A 19,589-nucleotide genomic window follows, 5' to 3' on the forward strand; every position below is an offset into this window, starting at 1 on the left:
CCGGCTGAGGCAGTGGAGGCTCCAAAAAGCCTCCCCCAGCCTCCAGCTCGGCCGTGTCCTCCCCGGTCCCCCCCGGGGTGTGTGGGGACAGCTCGGTGTGGGGCAGGTTGCTGTAGGGCCGAAATCCTCTGCCTGGAGGAGACACCCTCAGGGGAAAGGAAAGGAGGAGGGAGAACAAAGATCCCCAGTGTCCCAAACACACCCGATCAGCAGCACCTGGGGCATTAAATCTTCCCTCCCCTGCCCAAATCTTCCCTCCCCTGCCCAAATCTTCCCTCCCCTGCCCGATCACCGCCACCAGCACCCGGTTCTGTTCAGCCGAAAGAAGCTGGAGGCATCTCCGGGTGCTTTGGGGCAAACCCCAGTGATTAAATCCCCGACAGTCCTGCGGCTCCCTGCACAGACAACCCCCAGCCCTGGGTACCCGGGTACCCACCACCCCCCCTCGGCACGCCCTGGCCAAGACGGGTGCGTGGTGGTGATGGAAATGACATTTTTCCACCCGTTTTGTGCCACCCCTCCACGCACAGCATCCCGTGGGTGCCACCCGGCCGTGCCCCCCACCCTCCAGCACCCACCCCTGGGTGCGAGGCGCCGCGGGAGGCCGCGGGCTCCAGGTTTTCCAGGCCGCCAGGCAGCCGTCGCCTTGAAGAAGATCTGCTTCCATCTCAAGGTGTCACAGCCTCAAGGGAACCACCTCATCTGTAGCTGCGCCGCAACCTTTATCTCTTCCCCTGCCTGTGCGAGAGGCTCTGTTTATAGCTGCCGAATAATACCTGCTAAATTGCGGGATCCGGCCCCCCCCTGACACTTGTTTCTCGGCGAGAGGGATGCTCTCGCCTGCCAGGTGCCTTTTGCTGGAGGGAAATGCCGTGCAGGCTGCTCCTGCCTCTCCCCTGGGTGGGCTCCGGCCGCATCCGAGCCCCCCTAACCCTAGCGGGGTCCTGCCCCGCGCTGCTGCCCCCTCCAGCTCCCTCCCACCCCTCAGCCTGGGCTCTGCTCCCCGCTAAAATCCAGCGGGTCCAGCCTCAGCCCTCCTCTCCACACCCCGAGGATGGGGATGAGCAGAAATCCTCAACGGGAGGGACAAAAATCACTGCGTGCCACCCCAGCCTCGCACGAGGCCGTGACCGCGTCCTTGCCCGGAGGTGCTGGGGGACGGTGGCCAAGCGGCTCTCGAGTCCCCCCCAGGCTGTGCCGGGGAGCTTCGGGTGCCCGTCCCTGGCCGGCTGCCCCCTTCCCTGTCCTTGCCTCCGGCAGCTCTGCCCCCCCGCTGCCCCCCGTGCCTCACAAAATGGCCGAGGAGCGCGGCACGGCGGCGGGCGCGCAGGCAGAGCGGCTCCAGCTGCAGCCCCGCTCCCCGAGGGAAGGCAGCCAGGGCTGGCAGCGCCAGAGCTGCGAGGATGCTCCGGGAACGGGCACCCAGCAGCGTCCCGAATCCCTGGTTCCCACAAGTCACCTCCCTGCTGGTATCGGTGGCAAGCCGGGGTGCGTGGGGCACACGGGGTGCACGGGGTGCCCAGGGCTCCTGGGATGCTCAGGGTGCACGGGGCACACGAGGAAGTGCGCAGGGTTCCTGGGGCCTGGGGGATGCGTGGGGGGCACAGGGGGCACTTGGGGTAGAGGGGGCATGAAGGGCTCAGGGGGCACAGGGTGCATGGAGCACGCAGGATGCAGCAAGTGCCCGTGGTGCGCAGGGTACACGGGGTATATGAGGTGCTCCTGGGGTGCAGGACGCATGGGATGCACGGGGTGCCCGTGGTTCCCAGGACGTGTGGGGTGTCCCTGGTCCCCAGGACACGTGGGGTGCCCCTAGAGTCCAGGGCACACAGGGTGCCCATGGTCCCCAGGGTGCTCAGGACACATGGGATACCCCCAGTGCCTCGGACACGGGGGGTGCCCACGCTGCTCAGGGCACAAAGGACACCCCTGGACGTTTTGGATACCCCTGGTGTGCAGGATGCGCGGAGTGCCCATGGTGCCCAGGACACACAGGACACAATGGGGAGCCCCTGGCGCCCAGGACACACGGGGTGCCCACTGCCCACCGGGGCCCCGGGCCAGCTCGGCGGCGGGCAGTTGCCGCGCCGCTGACATTTACTAATCAGCTCTAACCTCGGCTGCACACCCGCTCGTCTCGCTTGCTGTCTTGTCTCCATGGAGACTCCGCAACCTTTGCTCACTCGTTAATGGTATCTCAGCAAACGAAACTCCAACGCCACCCAGCCTTCCCCTCCCGGCCCCGGCGAGGGGGAGGCTCGCCCACGGGAGACATCCTCCCCGCTCCCCTCCATCCCCGTCCCCTCCCGCAGCCGGGGATAAAAGGGACGAGTCCTTGTTAACGAAGGACCGAGCCAGGCTGGGCCGATCCGGGGGCAAGTTCTGACGGCGGCGCGGGAGGAGGGCGAGCCAGCATCCTCCTCGCCGCGAAAACAAGACCTGGCGATTTTATTGCTGCGGCAGCACCGACGGGCTCCGGCTGCGGGATGCCGGCCAGCAACCGGCTGCGGTGCCCAAATCCCTTCCCGAGGAGGATTTATATTTTGTGCAAAGCCCGGGCGGTGGCCGTGCCCAGCGTGTTTGTGCCCCCCGCGCCCTCTCCCCAAACCTCGGGGTGAGCGGGGTGGCCGCACACCCCCCGGGGAGCCTGCTCCGTCCCCGGCGTCCTGCTCTCGCCGGTTCTGTTTTCAAATTAACATGGGAAAGATGCCCATTACCTGCTTCCAGATAATGACTATGATTAGGCAGAGCTCTGCTGCCAGCCGAGATCTGAAGGATTTCTGTGCACTCCAGCAGCGCTTGCCGGTGCAAAAACAAGAGCAATAAAGTGTAAATAAAAGACTAAAGAAAATAGCGTGGTCCATCAGCGGAAGGGTGCGTGGAGGCAGCTCTAATGACAGCCTTTCTGCCGCGGTGTCGCCGGTTGCAGCCCCGCCACAGCCAAGGTGAAATTGGAGAGGGGCTGCCCCACGCCTGCACCCCACGTTTGAACCCGGATCGGCCTCCGGTTGCTCAAAACCGGTGGTGGTTGGGGGGGGGGGTTGGAAAGAGGGGAAAATAAATAAATAACTCGAGATGTGCGCTTGTTTGTGCTGGGCAGGAATAGGTGAGCTGCAATATAATGAGCAAGGCTGGCCTTGGGGGACTCCCGGCCCTGCAGGAAGAGCTGTGGAGAGGAAGGAAAAGGCAGCCCCATCTCCTGAGACCTCTGCGCCAGCGCACAGAGCGCTCCCGGTCGCAGTGCTGCCCTGGTGTGCCCCGTGCCCCGAGGGCTGGGGGGGTTTCTGCCTCCCCAAAAGGATGCCCGCAGCCCTACGGGGATGGGGCTGGGCAGGGGTTGGCGCATGGAGAGGAGGATGGGCTGGGGCACGCCACCACACAAAGCTGGGCGCACAGCTCGGCTGCGGCATCGTCCCCCTCCTGGCCCCCATCCAGAGCCCTCGCTGCCCTGCAGGCTCCCTCGTGTCCCCAAAACACCGTGGTACAACCCGGCCTTCGTCCCCAGGAGGATGAGGATGGGTTGGGACGCATCAAGGGGACCGTGAGAGGGGGACGGCCGTGGCACATGGCAGCACCCTGCCCGCCCTGCAGCCCCGCCGGGGCGGCTCCCTGTGAGTCAGAGGCGGGCAGGGCTGAGCTGGCAGCGGGGCACCGCTCACCGCAGGGCTCAGGGCGAGGAAGAGGGCGGCCGACACGGGGCGAGGAAGGGCGGGAGGCACGTCCCAGCCTGCGGCACCCAGCCATGCGCCCGACCAGGAGCCTCGCCTCCCCCTGGGGCTGCGTTCCTCCCCCTGCACCCTCTGCAAAACGAAGGGGACCGGGGTTGGGTGCGCATCCTGGGCACCCCAAGCTGGCCGTTTTCCATGGGTTTGGCATTTGGGAAGGCAGAGACCCCCTGCCCACGCTGCTGGGAACGTTTCTCCCTGGCTCGCCCTGCGCTGCTGGTGCCTAGGGACACGGTGGCACCGTGCCCAGGGACACGGCGCTGCTCCCCACGGTGACCACTGCCTCCCAAATCCTCTCCCCCACGTGGCTGCGGGCAAAGCGGCTCCCCAGGGACCTGGTGGCCCTGTGTCACCCTGCCGGGAGGGATGACAGAGCCACAGGGCTGCTGCAGGGTGGTCCCCCCCGGACCCCTATCCTGGGCAGGGTCACCGTAGTCCCGGTGCCCGTGGGCGCTGTCTGTGGCCGCAGCCCAGCCGGGTGGAGGCCTGGGGAAGGAGCTAATCTCTGCCCCGATTAGGCAGAGTTCCCAGCAATGGAGGTTTCTTCTTCTTTTTTTTTTTTTTTTTTTTTTTTTTTTTCCTCCCCCCTCAGTGATAACAAATAATAATATAATCCCCTTAATCCCTCCCCGAGGAGCCGGCGTGCACACCGAGACAGGAAGCGCGGCGCTTCTGCCACCGCTGATAACCCGCACCATTTGGGCCCTCGGAAAAACAAACAGCGGGGCTGGCACCGTACCCCCCCAAAAAAACCCCCCACGGTGCCCCCAGGTTCCCACCCCAGCACCCCCAAACCAGACCCTGACCCATTGCCAGCCCCAGGGGATGCGACCCTGACCTGGTTGCTCCTGCAGGGCACAGCCAAGGCCCCCACCACAACCAAGGAGCTCTAGCCCCCAGCGGGGCTCCCTCAGCCTTTATAGGGCGCAGCTGCCCCCTCCCCACCCCATAGCCCCACTGAGCCTAAAAGGCCTCCTCTGGCCTCCTGTGTCCCTTGCAGAACCCCTCCTGGAGCCTGAACACCTTGGGGGTGCCATCCCCATGCACCCCCTGTTCCCCAGGGGTCAGGGATGTGCCTTGAGTGCCCCCACCCCATGGAGCCCAAGACCCCCGTGGCTGTGCCCCAACAGAGCACTGGCACTGGGCGATCCCCTCTTGCCCCCACTGGGGCCCCTTTGTGCAAGATTTAGGAGCAGTGGCGTGGAGCCCTCCCTTTTTGTCCCCCCCAGTCACTGGGTGCCAGGGAAGGACCCCGACTGCCAAACCCCATCCCCATAACAGGGAGCCTCCCCTGGGGTGGGCGCACAGCCCCCTGCCCCGTGCCAGCCCCCCCCGGCTCTGAAAGCCCCACCAGGCAGCAGATATTGCTAACAGCCCGCAACAGCCCTCACTTTTATTCCCTCACTTTCCTGGCCCCTGCTCTGCTGATCTCAGCTCCTCCGGCTCCAAAACGGCTTTTAAAATTACCGGAGAGTGGAGACCTCTGCGAGCGCTCTGCCCCCGCCTGCTGCGGCCACCCGCGGCCCCCCCCTGGGCTGGGGGCAGCTCCAGCACCAGCACGCGCTGGGGACATGGGCACATGCTGGGGAGGGGGCTGTGGGCACAAACTGGGGACATGGGCACATGCTGGGGGTGGGGTGTGGGCACGCACTGGGGACATGGGAACACACTGGAGACACTGGCACATACTGGGAGAGGCTCTGGGCACATACTGGGGACATGGGCACACACTGGGGACACTGGCACGTGCTGGGGCGGGGGCCCAGGGCACATACTGGAGACATGGGCACACACTGGGTAGGGGCTATGGGCACAAACTGGGGACATGGACACATGCTGGGGGCTATGGGGACAAACTGGGGACGTGGGCACACACAGGGTAGGGGCTATGGGCACATGTTGGGGGACACAGGCACATGCTGGGTGGGGGCTACAGGCACACGTGGATTATGGGCACATGTGGGGGACATGGGCACGCACTGGGGGACATGGGCACGTGCTGGGGGCTGGGGGCACAAATGAGGGCCATGGGCACGCAGTGGGGACACTGACACACACTGGGGGACACGAGCATACGTGGGGGACATGGGCACGCACTGGGAGACAGTGGCACATACTGGGGGCCATCGGCATGCACTGGGGCCATGGGCACACACTGGTGGCACTGGTACACACTGGGAGACAAGAGCATGCACCACGGGACATGGGCATATTCCGGGGACATGGGCACACAGTGGGGGACACTGGCACATGCCGAGGGACATTGGCACACGTGGGAGCCATGAGAGTGCACTGGGGACATGGGCACACGCTGGGGACATGGGAACGCACTGGGGTACATGGGCATGCACCAGGGTAAATGGGCACGCACTGGGGGACCCTGGCACACACTGGGGGACACGGGCATGCACCAGGGGACACGGGCACGCACTGGGACCCGTGGCAGCGGTGGCCCCGCAGCCAGCAGCACCCGTGGGTTGGCGCAGAGCAGGGTGCCGTCCGCCCCGGTTATTTAAAAGGCGCCAGGCTGGGCTTGATTAAAACAAAGTAAAAGCCAGAGCCAGGGCAGAGAGGGGATTAGATGGCTCGGGGGAATGTTAATGGACTCCAGAGCTTTCTGCCCGGCCGGCGGCTGGGCCGAATCCAGCCGGGGTGGCTGGGGACGGGCTGGGCTTGGGCTGGGTGGGCGCAGCGAGCGCGCCGGGGCTCAGCGGGACCCTGAAACGGGGCTGCGGGCGCTGGGCTCGGGCAGAAGCGGGTTCGCCATCCCGCTGGGTGCTGGGGGGCCCGAGCCGCTGCCGGAGGAGCGGAAGGAGAAAAAAGGGGGGGGGGACGGGGAACCCGGCGGGGGGGTGGTGGAAATAGCTTGCGAGGGCCTGGCCCTTCCTCTGGGAAAAGCAGGGGTGGTCTGGTGCTGCAGCTGGGCTCCGCGCCGCCCCCGCTGCTGCGCAGGGGGCCCTCCCCGCTCTGGGGACGTCCCGGGGACACCGCCACCGCCACCGTCCCCTGCCCACAGCCCCCTTCCCAAAGCTGTCCCGGGGCTGTCCCGGAGCAGGGGACGAGGACGGCTCGGCCAGCGGGGGCTGGCAGCAGCTGGGGGGGGGCTTCGGAGGGGCGCTGGCAGCAGGCAGGGGCTGCCAGATGCACTGGATTGCAGGTCTGACGTGGGAAATCGCCTCCCTTCCTCGTTAGCTTGTGATTAGCATGTCAAGTGGTTGAAGTTCGTGGGTATAAAGGATGCGAGCTAAGAATAATGGCTTCAATTTTCTTCGCGGCACAGCCATTAATTTGAAGGAGAAGGGTTGGGGGGTGTGTGGGGGGTGTCCAAATCTCCTGGGCAGCTCCAGACAGCGCCGCCGGCCCCCGGCCCCGCGCGGTGCCAAGGCTGGGCCCTGCCGCGGCCCCAAAATCGCTGCTGGGGCGAAGCAGAGCGAGGGTGACCTGCGGTGGCACGCCTGGCACCGGGGCCGATGTCCTGGTGGCGATGGAAAGCCCGGTGTCGGGGTTCATCTGGCACCAGGGGGGTGCACAGAGGGTGCCCCCCCATTACGGTGGGTACGGGGGTCCCGCGTGCCGCCCCGTGCCAGGTGCGCAGCCCCATCCCCATCCCTGCTCCTGGATCCCCTTGGAACGGGGGCATTTCCACGGCCTCGTTGTGTCCCCCCCCCACCCCGGGCTCCGTCCCCACGCTGGGAGGTGGGAGGAGAGGGCAGGGAGGGGAGGCAAATTCCTGCTTTGTTTCCGAGGGAATGGGAGAAGCCGAAATGGCAGCGAGCCGCCTCCGAGCAGGGCTGCGACGTTTGGGCTGCTTAATTAAAAAATGGCCCCGTTGGCCCCGACCAGGCACAGCCGGGGCTTTCCTCCGCCTGCTCCTCCCGCAGCGCCTCGGTGCCTCGCTCAGCACCGCGCACAGCACCCGAGGCTGCTGATTTTGGGGGCAAAAGCTCCTAAATCCTGGCGCTGCACCCCCTGCAAGCGGCTCCCCCCAAACTTCAATGCGCAAATCAAGAAAGGGCGAAGCGAGCGTTTCCCCTCCAAATTTTGAAGGCTTTTTGTCCTTTTTTTCGCCCCCCCCCCCCCAAGCAGCCTCTGCTGGCGAGACCCAGCCAAGAGCCTGGCACGGTGGCAGAGCCGCTGGGCCGTGCTGATAAACCCTCAGTGATCAGCCCCAGCGCCAGGCTCCTCAGCCGCAGAGCCCGCCCGATGGATTTCATTGCATTTATTAAAAAATAAATAAAATATAAAAGTCACGCTGCACCCCGGGAGTGAGGCCGGGGCATGGCCCAGACGGGTGATGCCACCAGGGGGGATTCATTTCCAGGTTCAGCCCCCACTACCTCAGGTCTGGCCCTCGTTAGCGCAGGAAGGTGGGCGCCATGACCCCCCCCAGCCCCTTCCGTGCCCCCTCGCTGCTTTCTGCTAGCCAAAAAGAGGCAAAATGGTGGGAAAATGGCTCACAGGGAGGGCGAGGTGTTGGCTTGGGGTCGATGCAGAAGTGTTCAGTGCCCTCCAAAGCCCCCGGAGCTGGCCCTGGTCCCATGGGTGCAGCGCCCGCGGGGTGGGTGCAGGGTGCAGGGCACCCATGGCACGGCCCCCCCTCACCTGCCTCAGTTTCCCCACGGAGCCCTGTTGCAGGCAGGGAGGTTTGGGGGGGGGCGAGCACAGTTTTGGGGTGTCCTGGAGGGGGTGTCCCTCTCCCATGGGTGCTGCGTGCGTGAGGGCTGTGGGTTGGGGGGGCTGCAGCCCCCGTCCCTGCCCCACCAGCAGCCTCCCAGTGCTGTGGGGTGGGGGGTGCCAAGGCTGGGTGCCCCCCACCGACATCCCCAAGGGAATGAGCCTTTGGGGGGGGGACCCCGATGGGGACACCAGGGGTGCACCCCGCAGGCAGTGAGCGTGGCGGGTCCCTGGGGACAGGGATGGGGACATTGCAGCATTGCAGGCGCCAGCAGAGCCCCCCCCTGCCCCCTCCCCTCCACCCTCACCTCGCCCCCAGCTTTACCCCAAGGACCCCGGGGGTCACCCAGGGAGCTGGGGGGGACCGCAGGGGAGCTGTGTCCCCCCCACTTTGTCCCCTGCCCCGTGGAAACGCAGCCTCCTCCACACCCCAAACCACCTGCACCTTGGGGGGGGGCCAGGGCTGGCACCCCCCTCTTCTCTCCCTCCCAGCACCCCGGCCCTATAAAGGGGTGCGGAGACCCAGCTGCACCCCCCGGGGCACCTCCCAACCCCATAACAATTTTATTCCATTATTTTTTTTGGGGGGGGGGTCTGCACGGCACCACGCTCACTTGGTACCACCCAGCCACGCACCGCAGCCCTGGAGTGCAGGGGGGGGGGCGTGGATGCCGAACCCCCAGCGTGGCAAGGAGGGGGTCAGGGCTCCCCAAAACACCTTGCCCCCCCCTTTTACCCCCTCCCTCGCCCACACAGCCATGCTGGAGCCCGGCGGCGTGGTGCTGGCAGCCCCGCTCCCCCCGCACCCCCAGCCATCAGTATGCGCCGTGTGTTGCTCTCCATAGCAACCTCTTCCTTTTTTTTCCCCCCCCCCCCCCAGGCCCCCCCCAGCGCACTGCTCTGCAGCAGCCGTGACCCCGCCGGGATTGCTCACCTCTCCCACCCACAGGTAGCTGCTGCCCCCCCCCTCAAATCCTTCCAATCCCCCCCCCCAAAAAAAAAAAAAAAAAGAAAAAGGATGCTGCAGGGCTGAGCTGCCCATTCCTGGAAGTTGTTTTTTTTTTTTTTTTTTTTTTTTTCTTAATTATTTTTTAATTTTTTAAATCATTTTTTTTTAGCCCTTTTGGCCCTCAACCTGTCCGCAGCCCCAAGCCGCTGCCTCCTCCGTCACCCACCGAGGGTGGCACCCGTGGGTGCTGATGGCTGGGGGCGTGGGGAGGGGGGTGGGGGGGGGGGGTTTGGCACCCATCATTCCCAGTAGCGGGTGCCCACTGGTGCCACTGGGGGACCCCAAGGGAGGGATCCCACCGCGGGGCCTCATCCTGCTCGCTGCCTTCCCCCCCCTTGTAGCCGTGCTGGGGCTGAGCCCCCCAACCTTGGGGGGGGGTCAAACTCCCCTTTTACCCCCCCTCCTTGGCGCAGCGAGGCCGTGCCGCCCCCCCCGAGAGAAGCAAGGACGCAGCGGCACGGCTCAATATATAGGTTTCTTTTAATATAAAAAAAGTGCCTATGAAAAATTCCTTCCTAAATACACAAAAAGACCAGTTCAGGGCAAGAGCGGGGGCCGGGGGGGCTCTCCGGGGGGGGGGGGGCCACGGCATCTCCGGCCGGGTCAGCACAAGCACTGCGCGGGTCAGCTTGAGGGGGGGGCGACACGAGGAGGGAGGGGGGGCTGCTATTTTGACCAGGTTATTTTATTTTATTTTATTTTAAATCCCCCCCCCTTTTTCTTTTTCTTTTTTTGGGGGGGCATTTTGCCTTTTTTTTTGCACCGGTTTTCATTTTTGGGGAGGGGTCGGTCAATTTTTTTTTTATGTTTTTTTTTTTTTTCCTTTTTTTGCACAATCCACAAAGCTGTACAGAAGTTGCCAAACCCTGGGTTTGGGGAGGGGGGGGGGGGGAGGAAGCAAAATGAAGGAGGGGGGGGGGAGCCAAAATAAAGGGGAAAGGGCAAAATGAAGGGGGGGGGACAGAGGGAAAGGGTTGGGGAGAAAATAGGAGCCGACCCCCCCCGGCACCCACGCGCACACGCACACCCTGAGCTCGTCACCGCGGGAAGGAGAGCGGCCCCCCCGTGCCCCCCCCCAGCTCCCCCTCCCCACAAAGAGGGTGTGTTATTGATTTCTTTTCTTTTTTTTAAATCTTTTTTTTTTTTTTTTAACTCGTTTTTTAACTTTTTTTTTTTTAAACTCCTTTTTTTTTTTTTTTAAACTCCTTTTTTTTTTTTTAACTCCTTTTTTTAACTCTTTTTTTTTCGTTTTTTTTATACAAATTCGGATCTTTGGGTGTGTACTGCCAAAAAAAAAAAAAAAAAAAAAGAGAGGAAAAAAAAAAAACAAAAAAAACCGCGTCGTCCTTATTAATAATAATAAAAATAAAACTCAAAATCATCGTCATTAAAAAAAGGCAACGGAAACCCAAGGAACCCATGCGGAAGTTGCACACCACAAAACCACAGCAGATGTACAGAATGCAATATACAAGACACGATTTATAATAAAACATTATATACAATAAATAGGTTATTGTTACTTTTTTTTTTTTTTTTTTTTTTTTTTTTTTGTCGATCGATCTGTAAATAAATTTTCTCAGTGCATACTGGTGGGGTTTTTGCTCTTCTCTCCTGCATATCCGCCTCTCTTGCGCTTCAGTTTTTATTTATTTATTTTTTTATTCTCCGTCACTTTTTGATTCTCTCCCAGGTGTGTGGCTCTCCTTTATTTATTTATTTTTATTTATTTTTTTTTTTTGTGAATTTTCGTCTTTTTTAAATTTTTTTTTTTCCTTAAACATTTTTTTTTTTTTTGTTTTTCTCCTTTTCTTCAAAAGTATTTACAATTGCTGGTTTTTGTGCAGAAAACGAAACTTAATAAAATAATAATAATAAAAAAAATTAAAAAAAAAAAAACAAACAAAAATAATAATAATAAATCCAAAGAGTCCCTCTGCTTCTGGCGGGAGGAGAGCGCGGCGCCGGCGCCACGGCCGGGGCGGGGGCCGGGGGGGGGGACGACGAAGCGGGGCGGCGGGGCCGGGGGGCACCGGCGGCGGCCCCCTCCTCTCCTCTCCTCCTCTCCTCTCTGCTCCGGTGGCCGGGGCCGTCGGGTGGGCTCGGGGGGCCGAGGGCGCGGGGGCTCCGCTGGCTGGGCTGCCTGGGGGGAGAGGGGACAGGGGTGAGCGTCCGGACGCCCCCCCGGCCCCCCCTGCCCGGTTTCGTGGAGGAGGGATGGATCCGTGGCCGAATGGGTGCTGCCCGTGTGGCCCAGGGGGCCGGGGTCCCACAAACCCCCCATCTGGGACCCCCACACCAAGGGGTCTGGGGTCTTGCGTGCCCCAAATCTGGCACCCACCTGCCCAGGGGCCTGGGGTCCCATAAACCCATATCCAGCACCCCCAGGCCAAAGGGTTTGGGGATCCGCATGCCCCAAATCTGGCACCCACCTGCCCAGGGGTCTGGGGTCCCATACATCCCCATCCACCCCCATACATTCCCCATACACCCCCATACCAAGGGGACTGGGGTCCTGCATGCCCCAAATCTGGCACCCACGTGCCCAGGGGTTTGGGGTCCCACATGCCCCTGTTTGGCACCCACATACCCAGGAGTCTGGGGTCCCACAAATCTCCCATCTGGCACCCAAAAGCCCAAGGGTTTGGGGTCTCAAAATCCCCCCATTGATCATCCCCATGCCAAGGGGTCTGGCTCCCACCTGCCCAGGGATCTGGGGTCCCAAAAATCTCCCATCTGGCACCCATCTGCCCAGGGGTTTGGGGTCCCACATGCCCACTTGTCACCCACATACCCAGGAGTTTGGGGTCCCTCTAAGCCCCCATCAGGCACCCCCATGCCAAGGGGTATGTCACCCACCTGCCCAGGGGTCTGGGGTCCCAAAAATCCCCCATCCAGCACCCACACACCCAGGATCTGGGGTCCTGCGCTCCCCCATTTGCCACCCACCCGCCCAGGGGTCCGGGGTCCCACAGATCCCCCATTTGGCACCGATAAACCCAGGATCTGGGGTCCCAGTCACCCAGCACCCACCTGCCCAAGGATCTGGGGTCCCGCTCACCCAGAACCCACATACCCAGGGGTCTGGGGTCCCCCTCACCGGGTCCAGCCCCCACCTGCCCCCACCTCCAGCACCCCGCACCCTGGGGACCGGCACCGAGCACCCCGCGCTCCAGCCACCCACAGACCCTGGGGCAGCCGAGGTCTCCGGGTTGGTGCTCGGCCACGGGACACCACCGGCAGCACCCATGGGTGCTCGCAGCCCCGAAAGGTGCCGCGGCCGTCTGGGGAGAGGCACCAGCGGGGCGCACGTGGCACTTACTGGGTGCCGGCTGCGTCTCCGAGACCCACGGCGAAGCTGCCAAAAGTCTCCGTGCGGCCAGCTCTCCCGAACACCCATCGGCGTCATCCGGCGAGAAAAACACCCCCAGCAAGCGAGCAAATGGGGAGGAAAACAGAAAAAAAAAAAAAAAAAAAACCACAAAAACAAAACAAAACAAAACAAAAAAAACAAAAACAAAAGCAAAAAAAAAAAAAAAAAAAAAAAAAACACAAACCAGACCCTCCGAGGGCGGCCGAGGGTCCCCGCGGCACCGGGGAGGGGGCTCGGGGCCGCTGACCCCCCAGGTCTCGTGGCCGCCTCCTGCCCTGCCCGCCGGCTCTGGCCTGGGCTCGGCGGGGGCCGGTGCTGTCCGTCCGTCCGTCCGGCTGGCCGTCCGTCCGTCCGTCCGTCCGATTGTCCTGCTGCGGGGCGGGAGGTGGGGGCGGCAGTCCGGAAAGCAGAGCCGGGGCGTTCTCAGACGGAGCGGGTTTTAGTATGAAGGGGGGAAAAAAACTGGGGTGGGGGGGGTCTCTCTCTTCCTTTTCTCTTCTTCCGTTATTTTTTTCTCTTTCGCTTCACTTATTTTTTATTTTTTTTTTCATTTTTTTTCTTTTTTTCCCTTTTTTTTTCTTTTCTTTTTTTTTTTTTTCTTATTTTTTTTTTTTTTAGAAAACAAACAAACGGTTCCAATCCCAGTTAAATACAGAACTTGAAAAGTGTTCCAGAAAAAAAGTGCTGGCTAAATTACCTCTGCAAGAGAAACACAACAGCGGGGCGGGGGGGTGAGAAGGGCCCGGGCGCCCCGTGCCCCCCCACCCCCTACCCCAGTATCTCAGCACCCCACGGACCCCCTGCCCCGAGGTGAGGGGGGGTCCCGCACCTACCCTGTAACAAAACCTCGTTGTCCGGTTGGCACGTCAGCAGACACTACAATGAGGTGACCGTAAAAGTGTCCTCGGGGTGCTGTTGCTCTACCATCGGCCCCAAAAACCCGCTCTTCTGGGCGGGGGCCATGACGGGGTGCCCTTGGGGTGCAAAACTGGGGTACCTGTAGTTGTCCTGCAGCTGCAGCATAGAGTCCCTCGGTACGGGGGAGATATTCAAGTCATTGATCAGGGGGCAAGCGTAGGGGCCTCGGTGGTGAGCCCGGGCCATCTCCAAGGGCTCCTTCTCGCCCTTGGGGGGGTGGGCGCCGCTCGGGCTGCTCAGGTGGGGGTTGAGACACGAGGGGTCCGTCCTGCCCATGAAGTCCACCAGCATGCCGGCCCCCGCCTTGCCGTCGTACGAGGAGGGGCTGCGGGTGCTGGCGTTGGGCGAGTACCAGTAGGGGGGATTTTTGCAGCTGGGGGAGTCGTAGTGTGGCTGAGGCATGGGGAGGTCGCGGCAGGCCATGTGCGGGGCGTGCGGCAGGGCCCCCCCCTGCATGCTGTGTTTGAGCGAGTCGCAGGCGGGCAGCTTGCGCAGGTCGCCCCCCCGCAGGTCCTCCTTGAAGGCCAGCGTGGGCGAGCAGTTGGGCGAGAAGGCTTTCTGCAGCCCGGCCTCGAAGACAGTCTGCTGGCCGGGGGCCGCCAGCTGGTGAGGGAGGGCGGGGAAGTGCTTGCTCTCCAAATCCGGCTGCCCCAGGCCGGGGGAGTCGCTCTGAAAGCCCTGCACGAACGTCCCGTCCGAGGGGGTGGAGGGGTTCATGGAGTAGGGCCCGGCGTAGTCGCAGGGGTCCCGCTCGCCCACCCCGAAGCCCCGGGACTGGGAGGGCAGGGGGGACATGCTGCTGTCCCCGCTGTAGTAGTCCAAGCCCAGGTCCGTGCTCTCTTGGAAGAGGGGGTTCACCGGCTGCGACTTGGTGGGGAACTTGGCCTTGCCCGTTCCCCGCTCCTTCTTGGAGGCGCAGGCCCCTCGGGAGCCCCGGGGCTGCCGCGGCCCCGTGCTCCTCTTGGAGGGGTACACGGAGGAGGAGGAGGACGAGGAGGAGAAGTTGAGGTGGGACGTGTCAAACATGTCCACCTTCTTCCGCCGGCCCCGGCCGGGCTTGGAGTTGCTCTGGAAGAGGACGCTCTGGTTCCAGTTGTAGCCGGGGGCCGAGGACGCCTCGTTCCAGTCCATCATGAGCTTCTCCAGGCTGGAGAGGCTGGACTGGCCCTCGCTGGACGAGGCCTCGCTGTTGGCGCGCCGGTAGCCGGCCGGCTGGTTGAACTGGGTGCTGTCGGAGGAGGACTCGGAGAAGGTCTCGGAGACCGTCTGCTGCTTGGCCTTCTGCGGGGTGTAGTTGGAGATGTCCAGGATGACGTTGGGCTCGTTGAGGTGGCACTCGAAGCCCGGGTTGTAGAGCTGGCTGAAGGCCTCCGAGCTCCAGTCCAAGCCGCCGTAGCCCTGCCGGAAAGCCCACTGGGACGCGCTGGGGAACTGCCGGCAGTTCTCGGGCGAGGGCTGGAAGGAGGCCGAGCCTTTGGGCACCATGTAGCCTCCGGGCGAGACGGTGCTGGCCCGGCTGTCGCAGCGCAGCGGGGTGTGGGCGGCGCTGGAGAACTGGCCGCCCTCGGCGCTGTTGAAGAAGGAAGCTTTGCCCAGCGGCAGGCTGGGGCCGGCCGTCTGCTGCGCGTAGCCGGCGCTGTGGGCGCTGCTGGGGGAGGACGGGAGGCTGCTGCCGCTGCCGTAGGCGAAGCTGCAGTCCTTGCTGGTGGGGCAGTCCTGCGCCGACGGGTACTGCTTCCCCGGGGGGAAGACGCTGGCGGGCGCCACGCTCTGCCCCGCGCTGTAGCCGCCGTACTGGGGGTAGCCGGGGGTGCCGCTGGCCGCCGGGTGCGCCGTGGGTGACCGCGATACAGCCGAGGGCGGCACCAGCTTGGGGAAGGCCTCGGCGCCGCGGCACTCCGAGGCTCCTTGTGCCACCCCGTAACCGGCGGCGGGGCGGCCGGGAGGGAAGGCCTGGCGGCCCTGCATGGCCGCGTGGAAAGCGGCCTCTGCGCCAGGGGCAGCCGCCGCCGCCGCCACTTTGCCCCCCCGGGCCGGGTAGGCGGCCAGGCCCCCCCGTTGACCCGCCAGGGCGTTGGGGGGAGCCGTGTAGGCGGCCGCCGATTTGCGGGACTCGGAGCGCGAGGCCGAGAGGGCGAAGTCCAGCAGGTCGGAGGAGTCGTCCGAGTCCAGCAAGGAGCGGAAATACCCCGTGAAGAGGCTGTGCCGCTCCTGGCTGACCTCGGCCTGCGATGACGCCGCGCTGCCGGCGTAGAAGCCGGCCCGGCCGGAGGAGCCCGACTCCAGCGCCGCGGCGTGGAAGGGCCTGGCCTCGGCCCCCTGGTAGCTGCAGTTGCGGCTGGGCTGGCCGGCGGCGTGGCCGTGGTGGGGGGCCCAGGGGCTGCCCTTCTCCCCGGCCCACTCGGAGGCACTGTCGCTGAAGCTCTGCCCGGGGTTTTGCTCGGGGAAGAGCACCCCGTTCTTGCGGGTCCGCCGCTTGCGCTTGGGCTTGCCCACGGGGTCGGGCTCCGGCCGGCCCCTCTTGCGCGGGTGCACGGGGTCGGCGTGCACGGCGGCGGGGGCCTTCTTCTTCTTGCCGATGCCCTCGAAGAAGTCGCTGAAGGAGCAGCGGGAGGCGCGGGCGGCGTGCCCGCCGCCGCGCCCGCCGAAGCCGCCCGCCTTGCCGCCACGCCGGCGGAAGCCCTGCACGCGGTGCAAGAAGTGGGAGATGCTCTGCGTGTCGGGGGCCTGGTGGATGGACTCGGGCTCGCTGGGCGTCCAGCAGCGGGGCGGCGAGCAGCGCCCCGAGCACTGGCTCTGCCTGTTGAGGAACGCCAGCTTGGCCAGCACGTCCGAGTAGTCGGCCTTGCTGTCGTTGGTGTCGGCGATGTAGGAGGGCTGGGGCGAGGCCAGCTTCTGCTTCCTCCTCCTCCTCTTCTTCACCTCCGGGGCGGGCTCCTTGGGTTTGGCCTGGCCCAGCAGCAGGTTCTTGGGGGGCCTGCCCCGCTTGCGCTTCAGGATGATGGGCATCTCGCCGGGGGGGAAGACCACCACCACGTTGCGCCCGTTGTTCTTCATCTTGAGCAGCGGCGTGGGCTCCATGGAGCTGCTGGCCGCCAGCTCCTTGCCCTCCAGGTTCAGGTTGCTGCTGAGCGAGGACACCTTGTAGGTGGTTTTGTTCCTCCTCCCCAGCGACACGGGGATCTTGGCCATCTTCACCACCATCTTCCGCACCCCGCGGCACTTGCTCTTCTTCCCCGCCGCGGGGGCCTTGGGCACCTCGTCGGAGTCCAGGGCTTCGGGGGGCGGCGGGGGGGTCAGCAGCGGGGTGCTGGGCTCCTCGGGCCCCGGGGGCACCTCGGCGGGCAGGGCGAGGGGCAGGACGCGGCTCTCAGGGGCGACGTCCGCCCGGCGCCCTCGCCCTGCCCTCCTCCTGCGGCACAGCATCTTTGGCTTGTCAGTCCGGCGCAGTGCGTACTTGCGGTGGTCCTCGCCGCACCTCCCGGCCCCCCGGCCCCCGCAGGGGCCGCGTTTCACCACGCTGCTCAGGGGACACCCCCCCAGGCGGGGCTGCAGGCCGTGGGGCCGCAGCGGGTCCCCGGTGCCCGCCTGCGCCTCCAGCAGCTCCGGCACGGGCCCCAGCGGCTGCGCCTCCAGCAGCGAGGGCTCGGTGGCCAGCAGCGGGGCCCGCGCCTCCAGGAGCTGCGGCTCCAGGGCTCCGGGCAGCGGCTCCAGCGTCTGCAGCCCCAGCGGCTCTGCCAACGGCTCCAGCGACTGCAGCTCCAGCGATTCGGAGAGCGGCTCCAGCGACTGCAGCTCCAGCGACTCGGAGAGCGGCTCCAGCGACTGCAGCCCCAGCGGCTCCAGGTTCTGCAGCTCCAGCGACTCCGGCAGCGGCTCCAAGCTCTGCGAATCGAGCAGCTGGGGCTGCGACTCCAGCGACTGGGAATCCAGCAGCCGGGACTGGGAGTCCAGCTCTTGGGCCGGGAGCAACTGGGGCTGCGCCTCCATCGACTGCGACTCCAGCAGCTGCGTCCCCGGGCACGCCAGGGAGGCCAGTTCGTTCAGGATGTCCGCCTCGGCCAGGTCCGAGTAGTCGCCGGCGTCGGGCTGCGAGCAACCGGCTTCCTCCGCGGGCGCTTTGGAGGCTGGAGGAGGCTGCGGGGCGCTCCCCCCCCCGCCCTCGGCCTCCCCGTCGCGGGCCGGGGGCCGGGGGTGCCGCGGCGGCTCCGCTTTGCAGAGCACCCCGCGCTCCTCGGGGCTGCGGATGCTGTTGGCCAGGGAGGGCGAGGAGAAGAAGCTGTACTGGAGGTCGCGGTCGGCGGGCAGGAGGCGGCCGTCCTCGTGGCCACCGCCGCCGCCGCCGCGGAGGCTGCCGCAGTCCAGGTGCACCCCGCTGCTCTTGAGGTCCTCGGAGAGGCGGTTGAGGTCCTTCATGATGTCGATGAGCTGCACCACGGGGTGGAGGTTGATGTGCCCGTTGCCGCACTTGCTCCGGAGCAGGGCGACGATGCTGTCGACGTTGCAGCGGCCCGAGGCCAGCGTCGCGTTGGGGAAGGTCTTGGGCGCCCGGTCGCGGGCGGCTGCCTCCTCCGCGCTGCCCCCCAGGATCCGGGGCTCGCCGGCGCAACCCAGCAAGTCCTCGGCCGCCTTGGTGCCGCCGTGCACGCTCTGGCACCGGTCGGCCGGGTCGCCGTGCAGCAGCGAGCCTGCCTGGTGCTCCCGGCCGAGCGCGGGGCACGAGCCCTCAGGGAAGCTCAGCACGCTGCAGGATAAGGCCTTCTCCGCCGGGCAGGCCGGGGGCCGCTGCGCCGGGTGCCCCGGCGGGTAGAACTTGGGCTCTCGGACGTAGTCGGGCGAGCCGCGCACAACGCTGGTCGTTACCACTGGGCCCGGGGGCTTCACGCGCATCCTGAACTCCTCCTCCCCCGCGTGCCGCTTGGCCGAGCAGTTGCTGACATGGGGGTCGGGGATGGTGAGACAGGGACCTGGACGGGGCAGAGAGGGGACAGTGAGGACCCCCCCAGGGCGCCGCCGGACAAAGCGGCCGGCTGCGCCCGCTCCCTCCCCGCTGGGGGTGCCCGCGTTTGGCCCCCCGCTCACCCACTGGCCCCTTCGCCCCCTCCCTCGCCCGGCTCAGCGCTGACTTACCCTCGGCTCTGCTGCTGCTCCTGCTGTTGCACTTTGTGAGCTCTCTGCAAAGGAAGCGGGGCGCAGGGTTAGCCCCGAGCCGGGGGTCCCCGGGTTTCCCCCCCCCGTGCCCCAGGGTTCGCAGCGCCAGTCCCTGCAAGGGACATACCAGGGGCTGGTCCTCCCTGGGGTGCTCCCGAGCCGGCGCAGCCGAGAGGGCAGCCTGTGCCCATCACCCTGGCGTCGGGGCTGCGAGCGGGGCAGGGGGAGGCTGCCTCCGATCTGGGGACAGAGGGGACAGGTTGACCAGCCCCTCCACGGAGCCGGAGGGGACGCGGGTCCAGGGATGCTCGGGTTAACACCCCCCACACCCCCCCTCCCTTCCCACCCCAACCCCGTACCCCCCACCCCATCCCCACCACCCCCTCCCCACCCGGGCCGTCTCCCCTCCAACCCCCTCCCGGGGCTCCATCCTCGTCCCCTCGCGGTGTGCCCCGGGGGTGCCGGGCCGGGGGGAGCGGGCGCGGTGGGGGCCCTGCGGCCGCGTTGCCGCTAGGTGTCCCCGGCGAGCCGCGCTGCCCGCCCGCCGAGCCGCCCGCCCAGCTCCCGGACACCCCGGTCCCCGCCCCGGCCCCGCCGTGCGCCCCCCCCGGCCCGGCCCGGCACGGCCCGGCTCGGCTGGGGGACGGCAACGGGATGGACAGGGGCCGGGGGGGGCGAGGAGCAAAGTTCTTTGTTCGGGGGTGGGTGGGAGGGGAGGGCTGCTGTGCGCCCCCCTGCC

The 19,589-nt window shown here is 65.2% G+C and overlaps 1 protein-coding gene across 5 annotated transcripts in view; it reads right to left on the bottom strand.

Annotated features, from left to right (window-relative positions):
* Window positions 1-10,863: 10,863 nt before the first annotated feature.
* Window positions 10,864-19,589, bottom strand: part of AHDC1 (AT-hook DNA binding motif containing 1) — a 51,151-nt gene continuing 42,425 nt past the window's right edge. For 4 of the 5 annotated variants that reach the window (XM_084497385.1, XM_084497382.1, XM_084497381.1 and 1 more), the window contains 4 exons: window positions 18,830-18,873; window positions 13,615-18,666; window positions 12,731-13,480; window positions 10,864-11,551 (listed from right to left, as the gene is read on the bottom strand). In XM_084497385.1, coding sequence (XP_084353511.1) covers window positions 13,658-18,589 — 4,932 coding nt within the window. In that variant the 5' untranslated portion in view covers window positions 18,590-18,666; window positions 18,830-18,873 and the 3' untranslated portion in view covers window positions 10,864-11,551; window positions 12,731-13,480; window positions 13,615-13,657. Of the gene's footprint in view, window positions 11,552-12,730; window positions 13,481-13,614; window positions 18,667-18,829; window positions 18,874-18,977; window positions 19,072-19,589 lie in introns of those variants that run through there. The other variant, XM_084497384.1, reaches the window with a different exon arrangement.

This window comes from Aythya ferina (genome assembly GCF_964211825.1).
Source record: "Aythya ferina genome assembly, chromosome: 24".
In the NCBI taxonomy this organism is placed as follows: domain Eukaryota; kingdom Metazoa; phylum Chordata; class Aves; order Anseriformes; family Anatidae; genus Aythya; species Aythya ferina.